The 20,390-nt window shown below is 46.5% G+C and overlaps 3 protein-coding genes across 8 annotated transcripts; all 3 read right to left on the bottom strand.

Moving 5' to 3' along the window:
• Positions 1-3,827: 3,827 nt before the first annotated feature.
• Positions 3,828-8,197, bottom strand: LOC120648405 (probable sodium/metabolite cotransporter BASS1, chloroplastic). The gene is made up of 8 exons (XM_039925176.1): positions 7,717-8,197; positions 6,985-7,073; positions 6,615-6,708; positions 6,501-6,534; positions 4,999-5,053; positions 4,833-4,916; positions 4,471-4,758; positions 3,828-4,340 (listed from the first exon to the last, which is right to left on the bottom strand). The coding sequence occupies exons 1-8, from the start codon at positions 8,180-8,182 to the stop codon at positions 4,188-4,190; spliced, it is 1,263 nt and encodes a 420-aa protein (XP_039781110.1). The 5' UTR covers positions 8,183-8,197; the 3' UTR covers positions 3,828-4,187.
• Positions 8,198-10,036: 1,839 nt separating this feature from the next.
• LOC120648403 (dormancy-associated protein 1-like) lies at positions 10,037-11,902 on the bottom strand. Of its 2 annotated transcripts, none has more exons than XM_039925173.1 (4): positions 11,752-11,902; positions 11,457-11,605; positions 10,961-11,190; positions 10,037-10,448 (listed from the first exon to the last, which is right to left on the bottom strand). In XM_039925173.1, the coding sequence occupies exons 2-3, from the start codon at positions 11,560-11,562 to the stop codon at positions 10,967-10,969; spliced, it is 330 nt and encodes a 109-aa protein (XP_039781107.1). In that variant the 5' UTR covers positions 11,563-11,605; positions 11,752-11,902; the 3' UTR covers positions 10,037-10,448; positions 10,961-10,966. The 2 variants fall into 2 exon arrangements, with proteins under 2 accessions (XP_039781107.1, XP_039781106.1); XM_039925172.1 differs by having other exon boundaries at positions 10,971-11,190; positions 11,752-11,898.
• A 1,046-nt stretch (positions 11,903-12,948) lies between these two features.
• Positions 12,949-15,261, bottom strand: LOC120648402 (F-box protein At5g07610-like). 5 transcript variants are annotated; one of them, XM_039925168.1, is made up of 3 exons: positions 15,041-15,260; positions 13,738-14,960; positions 12,949-13,221 (listed from the first exon to the last, which is right to left on the bottom strand). In XM_039925168.1, exon 2 carries the CDS (start codon positions 14,900-14,902, stop codon positions 13,754-13,756), a length of 1,149 nt encoding a protein of 382 aa, XP_039781102.1. In that variant the 5' UTR covers positions 14,903-14,960; positions 15,041-15,260; the 3' UTR covers positions 12,949-13,221; positions 13,738-13,753. The 5 variants fall into 5 exon arrangements, with proteins under 5 accessions (XP_039781102.1, XP_039781101.1, XP_039781103.1 ...); XM_039925167.1 differs by having other exon boundaries at positions 12,949-13,190; XM_039925169.1 differs by having other exon boundaries at positions 12,949-13,184.
• Positions 15,262-20,390: the final 5,129 nt, after the last annotated feature.

Genomic DNA, 20,390 nt, shown 5'->3' with positions numbered 1-20,390 from the left:
ACATGGTTGCTTCTTATTGAACTGGTTACAACAATGTCATCAACATAAGCCAGGACATTCCTTCTAAGTTGGTGCTCTAAGACCACAGAAGACATTCTTGAAAAGGACTGCCCTGCATTCCTTAATCATTCCGGCATCCTCACGAAGCAGTAGGTGCCGAAGGGAGTTATGAAGCTTGTTTTTTCTTCGTCCTCTTTCCTCATCCAAATCTGATGGTATCCGGAGAAACAATCCAGCAGAGACATTAGTTGACTGTTTGCCGCATCATCGACGACTCTGTCGATTCTTGGCAGTGGAAAATCATCCTTCGGGCAGGCTTTATTGAGGTCAGTGAAATCGATGCATATGCGCCATTTGCCATTCTTCTTTTTGACCGGCACAGTGTTTGCCAGCCATGTTGGGTATTTGACTTCTCGAATAACATTTGCATCTAGCAGTCTCTGGACTTCGGCCTTGACCGCTGTGACTTTTTCGTCTGCCATTTTGCGTAGCTTTTGCTTCTTTTGCTTGATGTTTGGGTTGATATCCAAGCGGTGCTCAATGATATTTCTGCTGACGCCCCGTAGGTCACTGGCAGACCATGCAAAAACATCTTGGTTCTTGCGGAGGAACTCAAGAAGCTCTTTTTCCTCCTCGAGATCGAGGGTTGCATTGATGGTTACCATCTTGTCGGGTAGGTGTACGTCAAGGGGGACCTTCTTGACTTCGCAGTCTTCCTCGAAGGTTGTTTTCTCGCTGTCTCTCTGCTGCTCTCTGAAGGTATCAGGCTTAGATTCAGTCCGAAGGTTGTGGACATTTTTCTGGCCTGGGGTGTATCCCCGCTCTATGTCTCGTGCAAGCTGCTGGTCTTCGCGGATGGTGATGACCCCGCGGGAGCCGGAATCTTCATGCACAAGTACAGCTGATGAACGATAGCTTCGAACTTGTTGATTGTCCCCCTTCCTAGGATTGCTCGGTATGGGAAGGGCATCTCTACCACATCGAAGGTGATGTGCTCTGTTCTTGCGTTAGCTGTGTCTCCGAAGGACACAGGGAGTGACAGTTTGTCGATTGCGTTCACTCTTTTTCCTCCGAATCCCATTAAGGGGATATCCGAAGGCTGAAGCAGGCTTCGGTCGATACCCATCATATCGAAGGTGTCGGAAAAGATGATGTCTGCAGAACTGCCAGTGTCAACTAGTATCTTGCCAATCCTCCAGCCTTGAATGTTTGCCTCGATGACAAAGGCATCTGTGTGTGGGTAGCTGATGAGGTTGACATCTTCTTCGGAGAAGGTGATCGGAGAGTGTGACCACTGGGTTCTCTTGGTTGGACCTTCGGAGACGATGCAATGGACTTGCCTGAAGTAGTCCCTGCGTTGCCTCTTATTTTCGAAGTCCAGGGTGGAACCTCCGGAGATGGGCATGATCATACCGAAGGATGGTAGTGCCGCGGGTTGGCTATTTGCGGTTTGGTTTTCTTGTTTTGGTGGGTGGACTGGGGGTGGTGGTAGCTGCTCTTGAGTTGGTTGAGCTTGGTTGGTGGGTTGAATGGTTTGCGTTTGAGGGTTTGGCTGCGGCTGCTAATTGTGATTGTAGTTGTAGTTAAATATGGGTGGACGGTATGCTTGTATAAATGTGGGTGGTGGAACGTACTGTATTTGTTGAGGTTGTGGAGTCTAAGGCCATGTAGTGTGCCCAACTAGCTTGGCTTTTTTCTCGGACTCCATTCTGTCAAGGGTCTTCTTCTCTGGGCACTTGTTTGTTCTGTGGTCGGACTCAGACCCATGGAAGTGACAGAAGAATTTTTTGGGATCATGCGAAGGTCCACGACCTCGGCCCCTTCCTCTGTCGCGACCTCTGCCTCGTGCCCCGAACGAAGGTTGCTTGTCGTTTGAGCGTTGGGATTCCGACTCTGGCGGTGTTATGAAGGGATCGAAGGTTATCTGATCCTCATCTTCATGCGAAGGTTCCAGAGGTAAGATAAGCTAGTGAGCTGGCTGCTTCTCTTGCTGCCATATTTGCTGGTTGTATTTTTCTGCCTGACGCATGATTCTTCTTTGCTCGACCCTTCTGCGGTGGTCGGCGTCTGACTTCGCGTACTTTTCTGCTTCTGAATAAAGCTCCTCTAGAGTCCTCGGAGGCTCTCTTATGAGGTGCGAAGCAAGCTGGCCAGGCAGGAGACCCTCGATGCATTTCTCTATCGCATCTTTCTCTGGGAAGTTTGGAATTTGAGTCTTCTTTTGGACGAACCTCCGGAAGTAGTCATAGAGAGGCTCACGGTCATGCTGGGGGCATTTGAAGTCTTTCACAGTGTTGGTAGTGAGCCTTCTGAAGCCCTGGAAGTCCTGAAGGAGCCTTCCTTTCAGCTGATACCAGTTGTTGATTGATTGCGGAGGCAAGTACGAGTACCAGTTGGCCACAGAACCTTCGCAGGCCATGATGAAGGACTTGGCCAAGGTGGAGTCGTCGCCTCCGGCCGAGGCAATGGTTGCTTCGTAGGCCATGAGGAACTGAGTTGGATCTGTTGTAGCGTTGTACTTGAGAAGCTGTGTGGGCTTGTAGCCAAGCAGCCATGAAGTTCGCTGCAGAGCGACTGAGAGTGGCGAGGTCGGGTCAAATGGGAGGTTGACCGGTGGTGGCCTTTGGTTTTCATTGTGAGCGAAGGCTGTCTGGAGGATGACGTGGTTTTCTTGCTGGGAGGAACCTTCGGGCATTTCTTGGTATGCCCTCTGCAAGCTCTCAACTTCTGCCTCCATCTCTGCTGGCCTGCGCCTGGCCTCGGCTAGCTTGTTTGCCTCGTCCAGTGCCCTCTTTTTTGTGGCAAGCTGAGCTTCGATGTTCTTTTTCTTCATTTCAAGGGTCTTGAGCTTGAGTGCGGTTCCTGTGAGTTGATGAGCTTCGGTGTTTTCAGTGTTATCAATCGGATCTCCATGAAGAGCAGCTTCGTTGGTGATGTCTTCAATTCGTGGGTTGGCTCATTCGTACTGCGGTCGAGGGCCATCGAGGATACGGCCAGGCTCTGTGGAGATGTTTGTGGCGCCGGCGGTGGCTTTCTTCTTCGCTGGGGCCATCGTGGGTTGTCTTTCAAACTGGAACGGTGGGCGCCGCTGTTGGGATCTTAACTTCTTAGACGCCCAAACAGAGAGCATGAACAGTATGAAGATGGCAATGAAAGTAGGTGCTCAATTCTCCAATAATAACCAGAAAATTCAACCATTTACACTGTGGAGAGAGGGGGCTATTTATACCCCTAGCCTTCGGCCGGGTTTCCCTAAACTGCCCCCTTCCAACTCATTTACAACTCACTTACAACCGGTTTCAGGGTAAAATCACAAGATTAGAGGTGTACAACTCCGACCTTCTCACGTATTCAGGTGTACAAATCTGACCTCACGTATTCACGTTTTACACGCATGCCTGCACCAGGCGAAGATTCTCATTTCCTTCGGGGAGCTCCGGGGGTCACAGCCATGAAGGTTCCATCAACGAGCAATCAGCCGTCACCTTCGTTCCCGAAGTTGATCCCTTTACCCGAAGGTCCTGGTCTTCGAACTTGTGCTTCTGAGCAACCGTTCGTCACCTTCGGCCGGACGAAGGCGATATCCTTCGTCACCGAAGGTCTTGGTCTTTGCGCTTGCGCTTCTGGGCAACCGTCCGTCACCTTCGGCCTGACGAAGGCGATATCCTTCGTCTCCGAAGGTCATGGTCTTTGAGCTTGCGCTTCTGAGTGTCCATCCGACACCTTCGGTAATGCCTGGCTTCCTCTCGTTGGGGCCCTGCAAACGAGTTAGGGAGCATTTCCGAGGGTGAGGGCCTTACCCGAAGGTCCAATCCCCAACACTCAGATCAGATGTAAATAAACATACTACCATGGTGAATCTCCCCAGCGACCATGTATCCACCAACTAAACTTTCCAAGTACAATGAGACCATACTTATTCATCAAAGTTTACGAAAACATAAGAAAATACTAAATAAACACCTGACAAAGTTCAGGGCACCACCTAGAAACAAGTGAAATAGCCTGTAATACAAGCCTGGTGGTGAGCTGAATACCACTGTGCTGCGTTCACTGCAGCTGATCAGAGACATACTGCTGCTGCTGATGGCGTAACCGCTGGCTGATCTCATCAACGTTTACTCCAGGGTATAATCCTTTATCCACCAGGAGAACAGAAAATCCACGTTGTTAATAATGTTAACACATCATTCTCCCTTGTCGGTGGGGGGCATAGACCTCCAGATCCCAGCTAAAATGCTGCCGTAGACTGAGTGGCAGATGCTTGAAACAGCACATGGAACTGCCGTGAGGGGATTACCGAAATGCTTGGTTGCAAGGACTACGCCCAACACAGAGTTCTGAATTGATAGGAAATTCAGTGAGAGATGTAAATAACACGGACTTGGTAGGAAATTGGAACGGCATAACAACTTTCAAATCATCTGTATGCAAAATAAGATAAGGATATGATACTTCTACATCAGTTACCTGCATGCCAACCTCTATAGAGATTGTTCTTGCCGAAGAGATATCAATGCCAAGTATTCTGGAAAGAACATAGCCGAAGAAAAAGCCACATGCATGCAAGCAACCAACAGATAGAACTACTTGCACCCCAGATGACAGGATAGCTGAAGCATTCTGTGCAATAGCATTGCCACAGAGAACGGCTACTGTTGCTACAGCAATGAAGGGCATCAGGAGGGACACTAATTGAACCAAACCATTGCAGTACTGATTAAGTAGAGCACCCAGCAGGACAGGTGCAAGGACAACCTGTATAATATGTATCAACATTAACCAGGGGTCAAAGAAAATGTAAAACAGATACGATTTAAAATTTACAGCACCTGAGATGTTGACACAAACAGTCCCATTGGATCTACTGCAACATATTGTCCAGCAAGTTTGGATGTCAGGAGAGGAGTCATGAACTGCATCAGGGAGCAAGATGTAAAGAAAAAGAAAAGATTAACAGCTAAGTTGAAGAATACAGATGTGAGAGTGGCACATTACAGCTGCAGCGAAAGTGCTTGCTGCCGTCATCAGCACCGAAAGAGCAACATTTGCCCTGCAATATGGACATCGATTCATCTAAGATTTACTTTCCATTGAGTACTGATGGTAAAATTCCCTGGAAATGCTTCTGACTTTTGACTATTTGCTTTCACTGTATTTGAATTTGATGTAAATGAACTAACTTACCAAATCAACTTTCATCACTAGTTGGTTATGTACCCTAAATAAATCAAGATATTCACCATCTTGACATTCATTATTCACTTGAAATCTATGTTTTTAAAGCATTAAGGTGAGGCAAGGCGAGCCACCACCGCCCTATCGCCTAGGCGGGCTACGGCGGACTAAGGCGACACCTTAGGTGAGGAGAGCCACCACCACCTTGTCGCCTAGACGACAACTTGAAAACATAGAAATATATCGTTCTGCCAAAATTTCTGAATCACTGGGTATTACACGTAAAATATAATTCCATTCAGATAGATTGGATACTATGGCTAACCTATATCATAAGACACTGGATTTTACCACTCAATTAGACCTTGCAATTTGTCTCATAATGCACCTTTTATGGGCGACAAACAATCTTAAAGTTGATATTTACATGATTTGAACATATCAAAGACAATCTTGTTGCCCAACCACAGCTAGCATCTGGCTACCGTTCGACTTTAACATCATTACTTTAAACAAAAAACAGTCAGTAACTATAAAGCCATAACAATTTATTTTAAACTGGTCTGAACTGTTGATAATGTATTGGCTAGACTATGATAATCATGATCGAGATCAGATACTTTTCAGTTTGGTAAAGCACTAAAGCACAAGCAAATGCTTTAACTTGTTCTGGTTCTAGCTGATTTGGCCACTTATTGGCAGAACAAGCTGGTTAACTATGTTCAAAAGATGCCTTTGCGACCTTCAATAAAATAGAACTTGAGTCATGTTCAAATAATTCGAAAGACAAACTTGCATCTCCATTAGGTGATAGCAGCTAACAATGGGCCAGGTAAGAGAAATACTGGCTCCAGAAATCTGGATATCACAAAGATTGTTAGAGTGCTAACTGAAAATGTTGAACTAGCAGCAGTTTTTCCAAGATACTTGATTCCGAATATACTAGAAAGAGGGATACAAATACAGATGTAATTAGAGTAACTAGAAGAACATATTGGAATGTGAGCCCAAATGGGAAAAGGACTCACTATACCCAAACCAGGCATCAGGAGTCACTAAGATTCCAGATCCTGGAACCCTCAAAGATTCTTTTTGTCTTATACTCAGGTCCATGTCCATGTATCTCTTTACTGCCTGTGAATTTGTTTATTCTTATCCTCACTTGAATCAAAATTTCTACAATATTTAATATATCTGAACATATTAAAATGAACAAGCTTGGATATCAGAATGAATGTCACCAACCAGATGACTAGTGTTTTAAGGTGTAAAAAACTCATGATGGCATGTATTATCGACATGAAAATTTATTTTTTTATTACCTTGCCAAATAGGTCACAATGTTACTCGCTGTACCTGCAGATATAATTGTCTTCTCAGTTTAAGAGCTGATATCAAATCTATAGACAGAAAAAAGGAGTGCAGCACATACACACCTCCAGGGCAACATGACACTAAAATCAGTCCAGCAGCATAATGGTCTGGCAATTTCAACAGCTTGCTCACAAAATATCCTGACAGTGGCATCACCTGTACATAAATCACTTACTCTGGATTTTTGTTGCACATAGAGTGGAAAAACATATAATACAGAAAAAAAAACCCTTGTGATTACCAAATATAAGGACTAATGAATAGAAGATGCACCAGCTTTTACAAGGCGGGATTCATAATGCCACTGTAACTTGTAAGGAGGACAATCTACTCATAGACAACATAGATGAAAAAAGGATTGTTTTATTATTGTTATGGTTCTTAATCCACTTAAAACCACAATAATCCACTAAACAAGGTGGGGGTACTGACCGTGTATTGCAGTATAAATCCAGCAGCTAACTCCCTAGGCATCAATAGTGCGGTTTTGAGGTCATCCAGAGTCAATGTCATTCCCATTCCTGTAGATACAGATTGAATGATGTATCAGTTATCCAATCATAAATAACATGACCAACAAATGACACCAAGGGTAAATAACATGTTCAGACACATGAAAATCAACACAGTTCATTCGCCATTCAGTTTCTATATGTACAAGTGGCAAAAAAAAAGTGAGGAAAAGGTCCTGCTAATCATAAAAGCACCAATTCAATACATGGACCGAAGGAATGACCGAGTTCCAGCACTCGGGCTTTGCTGCCTCCACAATCATGTCACAGTAAAAGATCAGCTTATGGAAAGCCAGGGCCCGTTCCAAAGTGAGGATATGAATCGCAAGATGCCTGATCGTGCCAATGTAGTCAGGATTGTACAGTTTTCTGTCTTTTTTTTTTACATTTCAGTGTTATACTTTCCTTGTGTCAGGTTACAAATTTATTTGAGTGGTCACAACGTCTAAGCACTGAGGCATGTGGAACGCAGTGTCCCAGAACGCCAGCTAGTCCCATCAGTAGCAGCTGTTTGCTGCGTCAAATGGAGAGCATCAACAGAGACAGCAATTCCACATGGGAACTAGAGTTTGAGTCCACTTCAACATGAGACAACAGACGAGTCCACTTCAACAAGTGGGCAGGGGGGGAGGGAAGGGAACTAGGGACGGACCGAGCATCGTGAAGGAGATGCCAAGCATCTGCGCGGTGGGGCCGACCCAGAGGAAGGCCGGCGGCCGCCACAGCGCGATCGCGCAGGCCGACGCCACCCACACCGGGAACCCCAGCGACAGCGCCTCCCCGAGGCGCACCAGCGCGACCCGCGCGCCGCCGTCGCCTCCTGGACCCTTGGTGGCCGCCGCATCGGCATCGGCATTGGCGGCGGCCGCGCGGCACCCGGTCCTCGGCGGGATGCCGCGGATCGGGGCGGCGGGGCGAAGGCGGAGGCAAGCAAGGGGCGTCGGGGTGGAGGGGGACCCGAGGCGGCTGCGGGCAGTAAGGAGGCAGCAGCGGGGGAGGGTTACCGCGGCGGCCGGAGCCGGCGGCGCGGTGCGGAGGAGAGGCATGAGTGGCTGGACCGCAGGACGGAGGAGTAACTGGCCGTCCGTTGACTTTTTTCCGTACTTGTACTCCGTCATCCCAAAAAAATGTAATCTCAAGTAATTTAAATTTGATCAAATTTATAAAAAATAATATTAATATTTATGTTACAGAATAATATTAATATAAATGTTAGTAATTTTTTATATAAATTAGATAATTTTTTAAAAATTTTGATATCTCACCAAACAAGATTTATATTTATTTTAAGACCGAGGGAGTAGATAGAGCGAGAAGTGAGTGCCCAAATATTAGGGCCCAACCCTTTTTGACATTTTTAAAATGAGATCAGGGGCCAACTAATTTCCCAAACAACTCCGTGGCCCGGGGAATACTTAAAATCATAAAACGTGGAAAAACTATTCTACAGTATAGTACTCTTCGTATCACTCTAAAATCGACCGGCGACACGTCACATGTACTCCCGTGAAACTATTTTTTTTATGTTTAAGAAGCTAACCTAGCAAGGTCCGAAGATGAGGATGGAGTTGGCACGCTGATCGGGCTGGTCTTGGTGAACCAATGCTCGAGCGCCTCGTCCTGTACCCAACAGTATTTTTCTTAATTTAAACATACATGTATTAACGATAGAAGATATCGCACAGAATGTGTACAAATACAAGTACAGACACGTGGGATACAGAGAGTAGTTGTTCCAACCCTTTTGCACAAAGGCCCCTAAGCAAAAGGAAAATTACATTGTGGTCACTGGAGCCTATGCAGACCGAGTCTTCCAGATTCGGGCGCCGCAGCCACCCCTGGAAGCCCATCGCCGCCATCCCCAGGCCAAACAGAGCTCCATTGCCACAGGGCGTTGAAGAGCCATAAAAGACACCAACCCCCATGGACGAGTTGAAGCTGTTGCTGGTATTCCATTGATCGGGGTACACCCCGAGTTTTGTTGACCTTGGGTCCAGACTCGCCGACGGCGACGAACGCCGCCCAAGATAGTCAAGCCTGTTCCACTCTTCTATCTTCCACAAGACCCCGAGCTACCTCCCCCCACCCCCCTCCCCCAAAAAAGAAAAAGCTGGTGTACCTATCTCCACGAGCTCGCCAATGATACCGGAGAGAAACACCATCGGGGAGAGGAAGAACTCGAGAGGACTTATTCCGCCTTGGCACCGCCGCCGCTCGAAAACCTAAACGTAAAATGTGCTAGGACCTGAAACCTTCCGACCCCCGCCAACCGGCGAGAGGCCAGCCCCGCCAACCGGCGAGAGGCCAGCGGTCTCCACCACCTCCCGACGGCACTCAGGCCGTCGAAGGCGGATGAGACCGCCGTCTCCGCCGGCAGCGACCGAGCCATCTTTTCTCCCCCCCTTCTCAACTGTAGCTGTGCGAGAGAGTTCGAGAGGAAAAGCTGTACCCAAGAGTTGATCTGCGGCTGCACAAGCCGGATCTGAACGAGTGCTCGCGTTGGATCCGAGGTTGCTCGCGCGGAAAAACCTGTCCCGGTCCCCCCCGACCGCTGTTACGAGTCACGGTCACCAAGCCCGGCACGGCACGGCAGCCCGACGAGGACGTGGCGACCTTTTCTTAATTATCCGATCGGGTCGATGGGCTGACGACGTGGCAGCCTTTGCTAGAGGCCAACAAGAGGCCGGCCCAACCCGGGGCTAGCCGGCTAGGGGCCGTGCGGGCTAAGAAATCGGTGCTCTTGATTAATAAGCAGACAAGCGAAAGGACCAACCCATCGTTTTCAATCTTAATCCATGGGAAATTCATCCCCCCTCAGCTCTCAGCTAGAATCCTCGAATTCGAGGGCAGGCTCGTCACCTTCTCCAGCGCGCGCGCGCGCGCTGTAACGGCGACTCGGCGAGGGGGTGCTCACAGTCACGGGTAATGGCCGCCGTCACCCATCATCTCAGCTACGGTAATTACACATCAGATCGAGAGAATCATTTAAACATGGAGGAAGCAGTACAATTCACACGTCCCATTACACTGAAGCAAATATTTACAGATGGAGAAAGACTAGTAGGAGTACACACCAAGCGGGTTCCAGTCACTGGCCCGCGGGTCGCTACCCACCACTTGGTAGCGGCCAAGCTGAGTCAGTGCAACAGACCACTAGTACAAGCATTACTCACTCCATAGCATTGGAAGAAAACAAACGGCAAAATTAAGAGTCCTTTAGCCTCGGACAGCGACGCGGCTAGTACAGTGCCTGCGCATTTTTTTTAGATAACCACGAGGACCAGCAAACATGGGTCGACAGGGACCGGCCACCGCTCCTCCGCCGATCCCATCCGTCCGTCCCCGATCTAGCGGTGGTTGCTCCTGGTCTCGTCGCTGTACAGCCTGCGATTCATGATAACATTTTCCAGTCATGATAGTGCTAGAGCTTTTTTTTTTCTTCAGAAAACAAAAGGCTACTTCTGCGTTAAAATATCTTCAACACTCAGACACAGTCTGGCCTTATCCGTTCCAGCAAGCCCCAAACGGTGCGGCATGCCACGTGAGCAAACCACGGCGCGCGAAGTGGATCCATATGCTCTTTTTTTTAAAAAAAAAGTGCTAACTTCACTAGTTCGCTTTTTTTTAAAAAAAAAACTTCACTAGTTCACCATCTTATTGTGTGCTTACAGTTGAATTGGTTAAGAATTAAAGCATGGATAGATGCAGAAGCCAAGTTATTACGGATGCTAGCTCTAATCATCCAAGCTGTTAAAAGACCAAACTTCCCGGCTGGCTAATTTGATGCTGGATTCCCTTTCAGTTTTTTTTTTTTTTTGATGCTAGATCTGCTCTGAACCTGAGCAGAGAGCGAGCATCGTGCTAGTAGTTGTGATGATACGAAGAAGATCATGCACCGGCGCTTACCAGTCGTAGACGGTGGGCGAGTTGGGCTGCGGGCGGTCGAAGAGGTTGGCGCCGATGCTCTTGGTGGCCAGGTTGCTCCCCGGGTGGAACACGCTGCGCCACACGTTGCTGTTGCTGCTGCCGCCGCGAGGGGTCGTCGACGACGGCGTCCCCGGCGTCGTCGGGGTCGTCGGCATCGACTGCGCACGCTTGAAGCTACTCCCGCCGGCGGCGCCCGCGTCTTCAGATCAAATTAAATTCTTGTTAGTTCTTATTTCTTACCGCAAGAGGGACCAACCGTATTAATTAAGAGATGTCTAGGACGCTTTGTTAGTTTGTTTCTAACAATTCTTGCTCCTCATCACCAAGAACGCATGTCGATCTGTTGTCAAGTCTTATTAAGCATCCGGTTTAGCTTCATCATCTCGGTTAGTTTGCTCAAAACTGCATGCTACCACTAGCTAGTGTAGAGAAAATGATGAGCCATGCAGCACCGGCGGCGGCTACCTTTGTCGATGACGAGCGGGCGGGAGGTGGTGGCCTTGCGGAGCTTCTCGAGCCCCGTCTCCGGGTGCGGCCCGGCCACCACGTCGTCCCACATCTTCTCCAGCATCTTCGCCTCGCCTTCCTCCTTCCCTCTCCGGCAGAAGAGGTTAGGCTGTCCACAATGGCAAGAGCAAGAGCAAATTTGCTCTTGCCTCGTTTCCCACGCCCTCTCTGTCTACAGTGCCAAACAGTACATCTACAGTGTCAAACAGTAGATTTACTCCTCCATTTCCTCCTATCGCTGTGGACGGTCTTACCTACCCACTAATCACTGCACTGACGAAAAAAAAAAGCTAAGGAGCACTGTCCGGGGGCAGGAGAGATGAGCTGACGGGGCCTCTCTTAAATCATGGAGAGGGCGAGTGTCCGGAAACCGGCAGCGTGAAGATACCGCGAGGCGTCAGTACGTGGTAACCTCATACTAGGCTAGTCTAGTACTTACTAGCGACAAGAGAGGTGGAGGCGGTGTGGAGTGGGGGTCACTCGATCTGGATCGGGCTGTTAAGTTTGAGCCAGGGGACTTGCAGCTTCCTTCACCGAGCGGTGAGCAGACCCAGCGCGCTGGGGTGACGCAGCGAAGTGGATAAGAATGTAGGGACCGGACCTGCGCCGGGGGGCCCGCATGCTCGAGAGGGCGTCGGATACTTCCCCCCTCAAGTTTTTTTTCTTCAAAAAGATAAAAAAAAACTTCCACCCTCGGATTGATCGCGATCGCGAGCTCGCGGCCTAAAATATCCCCCCACCCGACCTGATGGGCACGTCAGACGTGGCGGGTGGGCGAGGCGGCCAGGCAGGGCGAACGAATTGGCCCGCCTCCTGTCCTCACCTAGCTGGAGTAGCTCACTGCTCGCCCGCCACGGGTCCCCCTACCTGATGGCGACACCTACCCGCGTCGGTGAGGTGCCGGGCCGCGAGGCGACACGCATATTCCCGGCCGGCTCCGGCTATCTCGCGCTGTTGGGCCTGCGGGTGGCCCAAAATAGAGGAGGCGAAGGACCAAACCAAACTGGCCGCGACGGGACGGGCCAGATCGTCCACCTTTGTGTTCCACGATTTTGGGCCCAGTGGCGCCGCCTCTCACGAACCAAACCCGGGCAATGCGATGCTCATCCGGTCACACCAGTCTCCTTTCCAAGTTGCCTGCAGGCTAGAGAAATGGCCTCGTAGTGTGGAAGTGATTAGCCATAGCTTCAAAACTCGGTTACTATGTTTGATGAACAGAAATATGGCCCATATCTGAACACACACGATGACACGATGAATGCCAACGAAGATTTTGTCGGATAAACTGGTGCCAGTTTCTTGGTCTTCGTCACAAATGTACAGGTTTAACGGAATGAAGATTTTGGGCTTGCCATACCGGAAACAGTAACCTATCATCAGAACTCACGAAGGGAGCAATATCGTGCCCTATCAAACGAGATAAACGGTGCGGGATGCAAATAAAATCTTATAGCACGCTAGGTAGAAACATTATTAGCCCACTACCGCTCAGATTGAGCGAGATATTGCATCATGAGTTCATGACAAATACTTTTATAATCGATTAACCAGCAACAAAATGCATACAGAGTGAGACTGACATCATGCTGATTCACTCCGTAGCCTCCTCGACACAGATAATATCGACTCCGAATTGCCTGTGTCCTGACCCAAGTCATGCATGCTTTCACTTCAATGTCCCTGTTCCTGAAACTATGAGGTGGGTTTGGAAATGGTTTTGAAACTGTCAAGGTGCAAACAAATATAATTAATTAAAAGCAAGCAGACTTAACTTTATAAGTAATCTATGTATAGTTTAGTACAGTATCATCATGGTTGACAGCACTTCATAGAAATTGTATTTCAAGGTCCATTCTTCACAACTAGTTCCCTTCTAGTAATTGAACAAGCAACAATTCCGTTCTTAACAACTGTTTTTGATAGATTTCAAGCAAGGGTATGACTTAATATTTTACTCCACGGGGAATGGATGCCTGTAAGCAAACTATGGCAATGCAGACAACAAATGACAACAAATAGTATAGTTGAAAATGAATCAGACTTAGGATTGGCGTCTTTTCCTTGAAGACAGAATGAGGAATATGTCAAACAATAAATATTTAAAGACAAACTAGGAAAAGAAAATGAAATACATAACCAAAGATGCATCTCCATTGTTTATAATTTTATAACAATTGAAGGTCCAGCACATGAGAAGACATATATATAGCAATTTAGGGTAACAATTCCTCATCTTCACCTTGGGCATTATGCTTCTAGTCCTGATCAGCCAGTCCACGAAAAGAAGGAACATATGGAAGATAGGGGAGAAATGCCTCATACATATGCTCTGTGAGACCACATATAACACTAACTTTCCCGCGATCCATGTCATATGACATTAAAAGATCCTCACATTTCCAAACAAAGAAAATCACATTGGCTTCTGGATGGATTGCTATCAAAGCATAATCCCGTTCCATCATGAGATCCACCTCTCCAAAAATCTGGGAAGTGCTGATGTTGTACTTAAAGATCCATTGACCAGCACTGTAGTCCTCAAGAATCCAGACTGATATCTTAGAAGTGAAATGTTTCCTAGTATTCATATAGCACAAGCGCCCTTGTGATTGACCAAGAAAAGCAACAGGGCCCTTGCAGAAATTTTCAAAACCCATACTTTCCAGCAAAGGAATGGTCCTCCATGTCTTCCCTTCTGTGTCCACTGTCAGTATCGTGAAATCACACGAGATCAGATGGAGCATTTCATTCATAAAGACACCTCTTGAATCGACCGGCACAACCTCATCGCCCCAACAATTTTCCTTGTGACTCCACACACCAGTTTCCAACGAGTAAATATTCAGGCCGGTGATATATCCGTATTGATCTTCCTCTAGGAGCTGGAACACATGGAAGTGAGAGGAAATGGCTGGGTCAAAACCCAAACGGATTGTGGATACAGAGTTAAGATCCTTAGGGGCCTCGGGCAGGACTACCCATTTATCAGTGACGGGGTTGCACACGACGTAATTGAACTCATCTTTGGGGTTCACCTTCCAGCAGTTGCAGAGGAGAAGGCCACCACTGGAATCATTGGGCTTGATCCACCTGTAGCCGGTCAAGAAGGGCAACGACGGGTCAGGAAATGGCAGCGCGTCGCCCCTCGAGATGCCAACGAAATCGGGAGTTGTCGTTATATTGTGCTCGTGGTCGAGCAGGCGGCGTGGGTGGAAGAAACCGGAGAGTGTCTGAGGGAGCTTCTTGCGGTGCTCAGGGTGGGAGATGAGAGCGCGCCAGTGGCGCGAAACGCACTTGAATCGGCAGATCGATTTGACGGGCAGCCGCGACAGGATCTCGACGATGAGGTCGTCCATGAGGTCGGCGGCGGCGCTGGCCCTCTTCTTGAAGCCGGATGGGTCCATCCGCGGCCGCGCAATTCAATCTACTCTGACCCGAATCAGTCACCACCAACCTGCAGATCTGCTCACTTGTTTCAGTAAAAAGAATCCAACAAATCAAACTGAATCAACTCACCGAAAAAAAAAACCCTATCTTCTTACCCTAATGAGGACACATGACCATCCGAGGGCGCCGCCGCCTACAGATTTACAGAATCAGACTTGGGCAGCCGACCACACCGTCCGGCCGTTGCCCCTCCCCGCACCTCCCGCGACGAAGGCAAGCGGGCGAGGAGCCGGGGCGGACGACGCTCTCTCGCCGAGTACAGGCTACTCTACCGGGTCGCTCGAGGATCTCTCTAGACTGCTATGGTGACGAGACTGTAACGCTATCTCCGACCATTCCGCCTCTCCAACTCCCCCAAACATACTATTTACTATATTTTACTACCTCCCTTCAAAAAATTCCTCCTCTTATAATTCTTTCTCTCCAAACATTCCTCCTATATCTATTCCCCCTATATACTATCACTCATTAACTATTTGTTTATTATTTTTGAATTTTAAAAAAATCATACAGTATTTGTACTGTCATAATACACATTATCATCATATTACGGGGCTTAAACGGAATTAATATCGCGAAGAAATAGTGTGATTAGAATATAGGGGAGTTAGAACTCACCCTATATATGGGGGAGTTTCAACTCCCCCCGTATATAGGGAGAGCTTTGGGCGAACCGTTGGAGCGGATTTCCCCCTAAAACTCCCCCTACGTAGGGTGGGGGGACTCTTACATGGAACCGTTGGAGGTAGTCCAAGGGCAACTCTAACCGAACTCTTGAACCCCCATTTCTCTATATGACGAGCTCTCATCCAGATTTCAGCCCCCTACTTCTTTCCAACTCCAACCGAACTCTTATATCTCTCTATATCTTCAATATCTTTTTTTTAATTGATATCATTTGACTAACCATAGTAGAACTATATAAGCAAATGGTGTTTATTAGCAATAATGATTATCTGAATGAATATATTTCGAACTAATAATTTTTTAATAGGATTATTTATAATCTTTAATTATTCAATAATTTTCATGCTAATGATAATTTGAACGATGACTAATATTTCAACAGCTATATTATAATCGAGTATATGAAACATCTATATTTCGAACGGGTATATTTCGAATGGCTATATTTCAAACGGCAATGTCTTTCATCTCTCTATATAGAGGCTCATTCACCCTATTCTGCAAAGAGGCAATCCCTTCGTTCTTGCTTCCTCACCTCAAAATGAGTAGACTCTATCGCTTGGACTCGTCGTCCTCGTCAGATGATGATGACGAGCCTGAACTCACCCTTGGTGCACTACATCAAGCTCATAGGAGATACCTATCTATGCATAGTTCACAATGGGGGGCTCTGTACCTGGCCGGCAATATATTCATCGCGATAGAGAAGCTGGACATTGGAGGTTGTACCATGACTATTTTTCAGAAGCTCCAACATATGATGCATCTATCTTTCGGCGCAGGTATGTGAATATACCTATCTTTGGATTTGGCATGATTTCTTTGGATGGATTTGGCATGCTTTCTTTGGATTACCAGGCTCTCACAATGATATCAATGTGCTCCATCGATCGCATCTGTTTGCAAGGCTAGCGGATGGGCAAGCCCCCAAAGTTGATTTTACCATCAACGGACATAGTTACAACATGGGCTATTATCTTACTGATGGCATCTATCCTCAATGGGCAACATTTGTGAAGACCATACAATCTCCACTAGGCAATAAGAAGAAATACTTTGCCAAGGCTCAAGAAGAAGTTAGAAAAGGATGTTGAATAAGCTTTTGGAAAGGGGGAGAAGCCTCTGTAGGTATATCTGTAGAAGCTTGTTCAATAGGCATTGCTTCAAAATTCCACCAATTCCACCCAACTCTCCATTTGAACCTCCTGCAATTGAGTAAAAAAATAAATAAATAGTAGCACAGAGGACTGGCGCGGGGCAGGGCGCTGCCTGCTGGCCCCCACGGCCGCAAGCGCGGTGCGGCCTGCCGCCGGCCAGCTCGGGCGTAGGAGCGGGGCGGGGTGCCGCTGGGCCTCATGGGTGCAGGCGCCCTCCGGCCTGCCGTCGGCCCCCGCGGGCGCACGCGCGGTGCGGGCCGCCGCCGCCTCCCACACGCACAGCAGGCGTTCGCACGGGTGGCGCGCCGCTGGCCCCATGGCCATGGCCGTGGGAGCTACCTCCTCTAGATCTACGAGGTACACCATTATCCTTCTCTTCCCTAGACTCCCTAGACTGTACGGTCACCGGAGATGAGAAATCGACGTACCTAGCGCCGGGAATTCTCCGTGGACGGCGCGGGGAAACCTCCGGGGAGGCGCGGGAGGGCCAACCGTTGCCGCCGTCGCCAGATGAGAGCTCGAGAGAGGACCTCCTACAAGTGAGAGTCTGAGGGGGGCAAATGAGGCCGCCTCATCCGTCGGGGGTGGGATGAGAGGCCGGTTGGAGAGGTATTTTTACGTTTTAGCCCTCATATATGAGGTAGGAGTCTAAATGAGTACTCGGTTGGAGTTGCTCTAAGACTGCTCGCACTGAGACCGCAGCTCTTCTGCTAATCGGAAACCAACGCTATATTTCCCTTTCGGAAATGGAAAAAGCTATATAACGACCTGTCGCTCTCACGTGGGAGCGCGCGACCCAGCGCGGCCTGGCGCGGCCTACTGCGGTCCCTCATCGGATGAAATTGGACTGCCGTGGCCCATCTACTTTTATATTGTTTGAGGTTAAAAAAAAGTAAAGTTTATCAGACGACAGGTCACGCTAGCCATCGATCGCGTGCCCCTGCGGCCCAGCAACCAGCTCACGGGGCCCATCTCTTTTTCTCTCTAAAAAATGTTTTATCTCACTCATATAAACTTCGTTTTGAGAACCGATTGCACCACAGTGTTCTACTCGACGAGCCGAACAAAACTGGATCCCACTTACATATGTTTCGACCATGTTTTGCAACAGTGTCAAATTGCTATATGCTATAATATAAGTTACACAGTGTTGTATACATAAGTTGTCATACTTCTAATATACAAGTTGCCATAAAAAATAACATTTCATTTATATGAGTTTGTCATAAAAGCAGAGTGTCCACCAACAACTCATGTGTCAACTTATGTGTAGGACATCATTCTATATTGTGTGGTAAATTATGTATTATATGCGTAACAACTTATATTTACGACACACTTCGGTGACTGTGGCAACTTATGCGTTATATGTATAGCAATTTATGTGTAAGACACCTCCTGTTTTCTAACAACTTCTTTATTACAAGTGTGACAACTTAGTATAAGATTTTTTTTGCCAATTCGTGTGCATGACACTTTTTTTGGTTTTTGTGACAACTCCTATGCATAACAAAGTATGATTTCATGGTCAATTTCTTTTTTTCTTGACAACTTACACAAAAAAATGATATTTTTTGTTGCAACTCTTACTCTACAAGTGTGTCAAATTATGTGTAGACACCTTAATAACTTATGTGATAGCATATAACAACTTGGCATGAGTGAAAAACATCATCAAAATATATGCAAGTGGGATCTAGTTTTGCTCCCCTCGTCGCACAGAACACAATGGTGCAAACGGTTTCAAAAACGGAGATCGTATGGTGGAGATAACTCATTTTTTTCTATAAAAATACATGGACCCCGTTTCTTTTGGACAATACACCACCACTGCTCTCCCGACAGCGACAAGTCGCGCGCTCCCACCCAGCGCGACCCGTCGCGCGTTATCTTCGTGGAAATAGCGCATACCTCCCTTTTCACGCTATATCACTTTCATACTACAGTATGTGAGGGACTCGTCGTGCCAAAAGCGCAGAGTGCAATACCTTTTCCCTACATTTTTACTTTCTCTACATTTTTACCATCCACGCGCGGTACTGTCTTGGCATCGCTATCTTGTTTTCCTCCTGAGCTCCAGGGGATGTTATTTTCAACTTTTTTTTTATATAAAGTAGCTTTCTAAAAGTATGTTATCTCCTTCGTACGAGCTCTATTTTAAATACCGATTGCACCATTGTGTTCTACGTGATGAGACGGTCAAAATTAGATCCCACTTGCATATATTTTGAAGATGTTTTGAACTGATAGTTTACTATATGTTATACACATAGTTGCCACATAAAATAAAAGGTTTCATACACATAAGTTGCCACATATATAAGATAAAAGTTTCTTTTTGAAAATATTTATAAATTATCATATAAATAAAGTTGTCACAAAAAAACTTAATTTGTTATAAATATAAGTTGCCGCAAACAAAATTTATTATATACATAAGTTGTCACGAACACATAATGTCATACCTATAAGTAGTAAAAAGAGAGTAAATATTGAACTCATAAGTTTATATATATATAAATTATCATAGAAATAAGAGTTGTCACATACGTAAAAATTAAAGTGGCCAAAAAATAGAATTTTTTGTGCACATGAGTTGGCCAACGTATAAGAAATAAGTTGCCACACATATAAGATAATGGTTACAAAAAATATTTATAAGTTGTTACGAAAACAAAGTTGGCACAAAATCATAATTTGTTATGAACATAAGTTGTCACAAGAATAGAATCGATCATATACATAAGTTGTCGTAAAAATAGAATCAGTTATATACTTAAGTTGTTAGAAATATAACGAATAATATTGCTATAGAAATAATTTTTTTCACGCATGTAAAAAAAAGTTGCCACAAAAACAGCATTGTGCTACACATGAGTTGCCCCACATATACGAGACAAATTATTACAAATAAAATAATCATACACTTATACACATAAGTTGATATAAAATAATAGTTGATATACATATAAGTTGTTACTACAATAATATAATATACACATAAGTTGTTATAGAAAGAGTGCAAATTATCACATAAGTTGCTGCTAATGTAAAATATCATTAAAACATATTCAAGTGGGGTTTAGTTTTGTTCGTCTCGCCTTGTAAAACATATTGGTGCCATCGGTTTTCAAAACAGAGATAATATAAACTAGATAAAATAGTTTTTAGATAGCTTATACAAAAAAATTCATCTCCTTGCATGTGCTTTGCGGATGGGTACGCATGTGACAGCACATGATAGCATATGGGATCGTTGGGCCGTAGGCAAAAGCAGATAAAAACATTGGTAAGTGTGATTGCTGGGCCGCGGACTCAAAATAAGCTAGAAGCGGGCCGGAGCGCGGTCGCGCGCTGGCGCGGACGCGCGACCTGTCGTTGCTTGGCGTTTTCCAATTGAAATACTGGCTGCTGCACTTGATTTGTGCGGGGCACCGTTTGGTTTCCCAATGGTGTGCGATCGGATAACGAGGCACGCCGGTCAAACGCCTCAAATGGCTTTAGGCCTGTTTGATTACAAATAAGTCATCTACTTATAAATTAAGTGACTTAAGTCATGAGTGTTTAATTATTAGGTGACTTAAAAGATATGAACTCCACG

Source organism: Panicum virgatum, chromosome 9K (assembly GCF_016808335.1).
Source record: "Panicum virgatum strain AP13 chromosome 9K, P.virgatum_v5, whole genome shotgun sequence".
NCBI classification, from domain to species: domain Eukaryota; kingdom Viridiplantae; phylum Streptophyta; class Magnoliopsida; order Poales; family Poaceae; genus Panicum; species Panicum virgatum.
Note: the sequence above shows the minus strand (reverse complement) of the source record. Positions and strands in the feature narration are given on the sequence as shown.

Coding starts and splice junctions, on each gene's coding strand:
- LOC120648402 (XM_039925171.1), bottom strand. CDS start 14,902: ATGGACCCATCCGGCTTCAAGAAGAGGGCCAGCGCCGCCGCCGACCTC.
- LOC120648403 (XM_039925172.1), bottom strand. CDS start 11,562: ATGCTGGAGAAGATGTGGGACGACGTGGTGGCCGGGCCGCACCCGGAG. Junction 11,191..11,456: donor CCCGCTCGTCATCGACAAAG/GTAGCCGCCGCC, acceptor TTTGATCTGAAG/ACGCGGGCGCCGCCGGCGGG. Junction 10,449..10,970: donor TCGCCCACCGTCTACGACTG/GTAAGCGCCGGT, acceptor CATGAATCGCAG/GCTGTACAGCGACGAGACCA.
- LOC120648405 (XM_039925176.1), bottom strand. CDS start 8,182: ATGACGGAGTACAAGTACGGAAAAAAGTCAACGGACGGCCAGTTACTC. Junction 6,709..6,984: donor GATTTATACTGCAATACACG/GTCAGTACCCCC, acceptor ATTTATGTACAG/GTGATGCCACTGTCAGGATA. Junction 6,535..6,614: donor AGTGTCATGTTGCCCTGGAG/GTGTGTATGTGC, acceptor TTATATCTGCAG/GTACAGCGAGTAACATTGTG.